At 34.3% G+C, this 8,119-nt stretch overlaps 1 protein-coding gene across 4 annotated transcripts in view; it reads left to right on the top strand.

Moving 5' to 3' along the window:
* Positions 1-8,119, top strand: part of LOC107726274 (E3 ubiquitin-protein ligase RNF123-like) — a 188,741-nt gene that overhangs the window by 2,446 nt on the left and 178,176 nt on the right. For all 4 annotated transcript variants that reach the window (XM_016535806.1, XM_016535807.1, XM_016535804.1 and 1 more), the window contains exons 4-10: positions 4,579-4,658; positions 4,978-5,072; positions 5,646-5,700; positions 5,844-5,929; positions 6,204-6,290; positions 6,576-6,643; positions 6,756-6,881. In XM_016535806.1, coding sequence (XP_016391292.1) covers positions 4,579-4,658; positions 4,978-5,072; positions 5,646-5,700; positions 5,844-5,929; positions 6,204-6,290; positions 6,576-6,643; positions 6,756-6,881 — 597 coding nt within the window. The remainder of the gene's footprint in view (positions 1-4,578; positions 4,659-4,977; positions 5,073-5,645; positions 5,701-5,843; positions 5,930-6,203; positions 6,291-6,575; positions 6,644-6,755; positions 6,882-8,119) is intronic.

The raw sequence follows: 8,119 nt of genomic DNA, 5'->3' as shown, positions 1-8,119 counted from the left end.
GCAAAACCACGTTCATATTCGCACGATTTTTTGCCCAGCTCGTCAGTGAACAACGTGTGTGTGTAGTTAATGCTGCACAATGTGAAAGCACGCACGTGATGGAGATTTACCGCTGATTACAGAACCGGCTTTTCTGACAAGATGCGCGTTAAATATCGCATGCGATTTATCGTGCAGCCCTAGTTGAAATTTAATTTATTTGTTAAAATCCAGCTCTCTCACATTTCAAGTCATTTTAAGTGACCGTAAATGATGTGTGTGTGTGTGAGTGCATGAGCTGATTACTGTTTTCCGTCCATATATATTTCCACCATTTTGACTCATTCAGGCAGATTGCACACATTACAAACAGTAATTGATATACTATATATATATATATATATATATATATATTCAGGGCTTGAATTTCGACGCAGGATTCTACTGATTCCCACAGTTTCCGCGCTTGTAACGCGGGAAATTCCCACAAATATTTCAACCTGAAAGATGCTTGGGACAGATTACGGAATGTATCATTTGCACGTGCTTTTGAGTCTTACAATTTGAAACATTCTAGTGCTCAATTCATTACTTGCGCGTTCTCTGTGAGACACCTTTCTGAGAGCAACCACCCAAAGCGCGCGCACATAGAGCCACATCATAGAGAGCGCGCGACTACAGAATGAAGTTGTGTTGAGCCTTATTGTGCGTAAACGGCCAAATACATATAAAATCATGTCAAAATGCCCGTCTTGATGAGTATTCACATAAACAGTCGATTTATACTAAACATTGTCTATATATAGGCTATTAAGTGAATGTAAACAGTTGAGAAACAAAACTTAGTGTGTAACAGTTAGATCCGTACATGAGGTCTTATAGAGACAGCAACCTAAATAAACCTGCTGCTGTTTGTCATTAAAATAACACTGGTTAGACTTCAATGTATAAATAAACATTAAAGTTAAAGGTGCCATAGAATGCAAAAATCACTTTTATAAGGTGGTTGAACACAGTTGTGTGGCTCATTTGCATTTTAAAGGGACAAACACAAAAACGGCGCGTTTTGACTCATACCCTAAAAATGGCAATTTCAACAATCTATAACAAATTATCTGTGGGGTATTTTGAGATAAAACTTCACATACACACACTGGGGACATCAGAGAACAATTTAAAATGTTGTATCTTTGAAGCATGATTTGCTTCATGTTAGTCAGCTGCAGGTGGTTATAGGAGGAGGGGCTTTCTTATTCTAGAGAGCATCTGATTGGACAGAAATCTGTGCAGTGCACAATGAGAGTCATCATTATTTTTTACTCCGTTTAAGTGTAACTTATGTGGCTGATCGTAATAGATCGTGAAGAAATGAAGCTTGCTGCATTAGTGGTGTGTTGATGAGGTGTTAGAGTGGAGGGTGCTGGTGTCATGTGTGGTGTTTCGTCCCGCGCTTGATCCCAGCCAGTGTCTGGTTACTGGAGCTGATCTATACATAGAGCATGATGGGACATGAGAGAAAGCTGACACTCACAGAGGAGTGAAGTGGCTCATGTGTTTACATATCTTCATCTCTAATGCTGGATTTCATGTCAGGCGTCATGATGGGCGTCTGTCAGCACCGTATAAAGACACATTGCTGCCATGTGACAGTAAACATAATTTATTTACAGATATTTAGCTTAGAAGAAATTTGAGAGCTTCATTTTAATGCTTTTAATGCTAGTTGTCTATGCAGTTGCTAAAGTGTTTTTTTTTACTGTTTTAGGTGGTTCATAGGGTGTTGCTATGTATTCGATATGTTTTTTTTTACTTTTAGCATGCTGCTATGGTTTTGTTAGGGTGTTTAGGTGGTTGTTAGGGTGTTGCTATGTAGTTGCTAAGGTATTTGGTGTGTTTTTTACTTTTAGCATGTTGCTATGTTTTTTTTAGGGTGTTTGGTAAGGTGTTGCTATGTAGTTGCTAAGGTATTTGGTGTGTTTTTTACTTTTAGCATGTTGCTATGGTTTTGCTAGGGTGTTTAGGTGGTTGGTAGGGTGTTGCTATGTATTTTGTTAGATGTTTCTGTTTTTGTGTGTTTTGCTGTATACTTTTGTTAGGCCTAATTTAACTTTGTGAGATTTAATTTCAACACTATCCTGGTGTTTATATAATTCTCATTGCCCAGTGTTAAATTAACATTTTCTGTGGAACGGCATGAGTATAAGTAAATGACAATTCAGGTGAACAAATTAAGGAAAATAATTTATTTCACTGTAAAAAGAAAGTCAGACCTTTTGGTAAATGGGTCTTTTAACGACAGAAGCAAATTCACAATTCCAAGTGCATACTGATTTCTCTATGTTGAGGTTGGACTCGTATCAAAATGAATGCACATGTATGGGACAGCACATAAATAAGTGACAGAGCAACCATACTAAAAACAGTCTTAATCTTAAATGTGGAATCGAGGTTTACCTGTGTTTCCCTGTTATGTGTCTTAACAGTGTTGAAGAGCTCTTCTCACTCCACTCGATTGGTGGCTTTATACACACATCATCTCATTTAGATTTTTCTGTTAAGCCAGCATGAACCATCTGTAACAATATTAAAGGAATAGTTTACTCAAAAGTGTAATTCCAAACCCATACGACTCACTTTTGCTGAACACAAAACACTTTAATGCTTAAAAAAAAAAATATAATAAAGTGTCAGTAGTTTATACAACTCGTTCCATAAGTCTTGTGAAGGCACAAAATTTGAATGATGAACAATTTAACTCATTACAGAGAGTTTGAGAATTCTGAAAATAATTATTTTCAAATTAATTAAATGAAAACAGCACTCAAATCCAATAAAGCGACACATCAACATCATCAAAACTGATATCATGATATTTGGTCACGAGACACACAAGAACCAATGACTGATATTTTGCCGTTTTAGATTTGGGCAGTTTACAGTGGTTTGATTTCACAGTATGATGTTGCAAAATATATACTGCAAATGAGGTAAAACACTTACTTTAGATGTTTACCCTGTTAAAAGCATCCTCGTCTCCTCCGCATCACGAGTCAAATGTCTCTCTGAGAAAAGTTTAGGAGAGCACAGCAGATAAATATCGCTCAAAAACAATGATGTTATAAAATACATATCGTAAATGAGGTAGGCTACTTCTGGTGTTTCCATGTTAAAAGCAACCTCCACGTCTGCACTGCATTGCATTTCGAATGGCGTCTGTGAGAAATCTTTCAGCTGGTTTAGGCACGTAAATATCCCGGATGTAAATAATAACACTCACAGTGTTAATAAGATTTAACTCTCTGTAATTTCTGTTTACACTAGCTGTGTTAATCTCTTGAAATTCAACACCAGAACTTTAACTCTTTACTCTGAGTCCTTAACGCCAGGATTTCAACACTGGAGGTTTTGCTGTGCATGTTTTATTATTGTCACTTTTATCATATTTACTTGATTACTTGTGCGGTCTTCGGTCACTTTTGACAGAAAAATTTTACATTTTGAATATTTAAAAATCGTAGCTTCATCAGAATGGTACGAAACTTGGTGACTTTTATGGCACTTGGTATGTGAACACACAAAAAAACTGAGGGCATGATTCGAAAAAGCTAAGTGCTCGTAAAAAAAATAGTCACACTCATGGTCTTCGGTCAAAAAAAATTTAAAATACAGAACATTTTTGTGTGTACAATCTACAAATCCCCCACGATGCAGAAAAAAATTGCACAGCAATGAAGGGGTGAAACTCTAAAACATCTAGAGTGCAAAATCAACACACCCACTCACACACGCGCAGACACACACACACTTGTACACACACCCCCCCCTTTGAACGGGTGTGACTGTAACACTGCAACTATGTAAAATAAAATCAATAATTCAACTACAATTTAGTAAAAAAGTAGACAGCAAGAAAGGGGTTACACTCTAAAACATCAAGAGTGCAAAACAGAGTCACACACACACACACACACACACAATTATACACACTCAAATGAGTTGGTATGGCTATAACCAAATAGCCAAAATGAGTCAGAAAACCGAAATAAGAGGTTAAAATCAGATCAGGGCTTTGAGAATGCCTTAAAATACATTTAAATCCACAACCTAATAAAAGTAAACAATTATGTATAAAAACAACTAGGGAATTCAAAACATTCCTATACAGGCATCTAGTGGTTACACCATGAAATTACATGTTTTTCTTTCTTTGCTCTCACCAGGAGGTGCTAATCTGCCTTAAAAATGGATTTTAAAGGCCTAGTCTCTATTTTAATCAGAGATACTGCATTGATTGATTAATTTTTTTGTACTATTTTCAATGGGAAAATTGATAATAATTATTGCATAATAAAATATTATTGAACAAAAATATATTAGATTGATTTTACTGAAGAAAAAAAAAAAGTTAAATTTCAGGTGTCCGGTCACTTGACCGCGAAGATCATGAGTGTGACTCCCAAATGAGGAGCGCACAAGGGTTAAATGTATGAATTACTTTATAAATAAAATGTATTTCTAGTTAGATCTAGTCTCTTCAGTGTGTGAGCTGTTATGATGTTATGATATGTGAGGCTCAGTTGAACTCGGTTGTCCCTGTAGAAAAACCCTCACGTTCCAGGATCTCGGAGCTCATCTGGAGAAGCTGCTGGCTGAAGATAATGTCACCGAGGACAGCAGAGGTCAGACAAACACTTACACTCTTAACACTAGAGCTGAGTGCCTCACAAATGACTGTAAAATGGAATGTAGAAGACTTTGCTAAAATAATAATAAAAATATATATTGATATATTTACTTGTAATTCATAAAATATTTGTTAAATTCATAATTATCTGTAGTCTAAGACCCCCTAAATATTTATGCATTTGTTGATTAATAAAAGCATGGCTGAAAACATCTACATTATCAATTTATTCGATGTATAATAAATGTATTATACAGTATATTCATGATATATTAGATTCATTTATTTACATTTTTATTTATTTTCCTATTCAGATCAGATAGAAGGCTGCCTTGGACCTTCAACTGTCGTCCTGGATCACAGCAGTGGGTTTGAAGGGCTATTATTTGTTGACGATGACCTTTTGGGGGTGAGAGATAAAAACTTACTTGGTTAAATTCTTAACAATTGTTTTGATTTATTATTAATTTGTAATTATTTTTAAAAGTAGCCTGCTTATATAATTTTATAAAACTGCACAAAATAAATTTGACATAAAATTTATATGAAAATGTAGTCATGTGCAGTAATATTTAAAATTGAGGATGTGACGCATCGTGTTATCGAATCGAATCGAACCGTTGACATAATCGTAATCGTAATCGAATCGTGAAACCAGTGAAGATTCACACCCCTAATATATATATATATATATATATATATATTACACAGGAAAGTATATTACATTTATTTATTTATTATTTTATTTTTTAATTATAATTTTTTTTTTTTACTGATTGCACATATTGGTTAGCTCACAAGTAAATCTTAGAATTCAAATTCAGGTCAGTTCACTATTAAATTGATTGGATAGTGATTGATCAGTCTGCACAAAGAATCGTGCACAATAACAGCAGGACAGTGTATTACATAATGCAGACAGATCTGGATGTCTACTGTTAAATGTGTTCAGCTTTGTTCCTCCTCTCTTTCTGGATCGAAGGTCATTGGCCACAGTAACTTCAGCTCCATCAGAGCCACCACATGTGCTTACAAAGGTAGCATTTCAAAAACTAAACCGTACCATATAGTGAAATGCTAATTCTGTGGTGTTCTTCATACGTTGGAGTAAATGTAAACTAAATGGCTATACCATGGTACCAACACAGTACTGTTTCTTACTGCTTTTGATTGGTTTCAGGGAAATGGGTCTACGAAGTTCTCATCTCATCTCAAGGCCTAATGCAAATCGGATGGTGCACATTGAACTGCAGATTCAACCAAGAGGTACAAGCCAGTAACTTCACCATTTAGAGGTCAATTTTTGGAGTGCAGAGACGTGCAAACTGCATATTGACTCTAATAGTTAGCTAGCTCGCATGGGAAGCTTTCCAAGCCGCATAAATAGTGTAGATTAATCTAGATTACATGACGACTGTTCGCTCTGCTCTCGAAATCCTTTTTGAAGTCTTGGGTTTGGCCTAATCCATCTGTGAGATTGGTTTGTTCAAAGTCGATTACTGCCAGATACGATCGGCTGTGGATCTGTGCTTGTGTTCAGGAAGGAGTCGGGGACACGCCAGACTCGTACGCTTACGACGGAAACAGAGTCCGCAAATGGAACGTGACAACCACCAACTACGGCAAGGTGAAAACACAGCGCTTCACACATTCAGTTCAGCGGTCAGGCTCAATTTGTGCTCGTGAATTTTATTTGACGTTGAGCGTTTGGTCATAGTCTGCTTGTTTAAAGTCTCGGACTGTGACGTAACTTGCACAGTCTTATAAAACAAAGAGTTCTGACTCTAAATTCTGATTGGATGAGTCATGTTTTTATGAAAGCATTAAGCCACTCAAGGCCATACATCGTAGTGATTTTAATGGTAAATATAAAGCCTCTCGTTACTGATTCTTGTCATTTCTTTTGCTTTAGTCCTGGGCTGCTGGTGATATCGTCAGCTGCTTGATAGATTTGGATGAGGGAACCATTACGTTTTGTCTGTAAGTATAGTTTTATCATTGGATGTACGTTATAGTTTGGTATGAAAGCATGAGAAACTGAAATATCTGTGAACTGGTGTTAATAGCAGTATTTTTTTGTTTTTGTTTTCAGTAATGGACAGTCTCTCGGCGTTGCGTTCAGCAATATTAAGACGGGGCCGGGCGTCGCATATTTCCCTGCGATCAGCCTTTCCTTCAAAGAATCTGTAGCCTTCAATTTCGGCAGCCGTCCTCTCAGATATCCTTATTATTTTTATGCATGTACATACAGATTTTATATGGTTAAATCACATTTATGTAATGTGTATAATATTCATTTTAATTTATTATAAAATATACAATCATTAATGAATTAATCTTGTAGGTCTTCAGAATAAATGAAGTACATATATTATACATTACAGTTTTATATAAACACACACACACACACACACACACATACATTCATACCAAAATTTATTCAGACACCTCAACATTTCACGCATTATCACAGTTTATTCGCTGTAGTTTAGAAAATGGTAATAAAATATGACAAGAACTCAGAGTTAAACTGTGTCAGAACAAATTTATCTTGATAATGTCAGATAAGACTTAAGCAAAACATGGTCAGGGCAAAGTGTTTGAATAATTTGTGGTCCCAAATTTTTATCAGTTTTACTGGTAGTCCACTGTATGAAGAATTTTTGCACTGCAAAAAATGGCTTATCTTACTTAGTATTTTTGTCTTGTTTCTAGTCAAAATATCTTAAAATTCTTAAATCAAGATACTTTTACTAGATAAGCCAAATGACTTAAGATATTTAGTTTTAAGAATGTTTTACTTACCCCACTGGCAGACAATTTTACTTATTTAGGATTTTCAAGTACTTATATATAATATAATATAATATAATATATAATATTTTATATAATATAATAATTAATATATTGCAATATAGATTGATTAGATAGAACTGTAATATGTGTAATTATATATATATTTTAAATATGTTGAAGAATAATGTAATTACCCAATATTTCCAAATACGGCTTGAAACTTAAATTTATTCACAGGAAGAATAAAAGAAAGTAGATGTATATATAAAATTGTAATATTTCATTGTTTTATTTATTAATGATATAATGTAATATATTTATTATAAATACATTGTTTATGTTTTTATAATATATATTTTTTAATTGAATAATAATATTATATTTATTTCAAGTAAAACTTTGAATATTATTTATAGGACATTTGAATAAAAGTAGATGCATATTTAAATTATAACATGTAAGTGGTCTATTTTTAATAATATAATTCAGTTTATTTTATTGAAAATTCATCATATATATTTACATTCAATATGATGTGTTTATTGAAATACAGGTGCATCTCAATAAATTAGAATGTCGTGGAAAAGTTCATTTATTTCAGTAATTCAACTCAAATTGTGAAACTCGTGTATTAAATAAATTCAATGCACACAGACTGAA

This window comes from Sinocyclocheilus rhinocerous, unplaced genomic scaffold (assembly GCF_001515625.1).
Source record: "Sinocyclocheilus rhinocerous isolate Xijiao unplaced genomic scaffold, SAMN03320098_v1.1 scaffold1267, whole genome shotgun sequence".
NCBI lineage: Eukaryota > Metazoa > Chordata > Actinopteri > Cypriniformes > Cyprinidae > Sinocyclocheilus > Sinocyclocheilus rhinocerous.
Note: the sequence above shows the minus strand (reverse complement) of the source record. Positions and strands in the feature narration are given on the sequence as shown.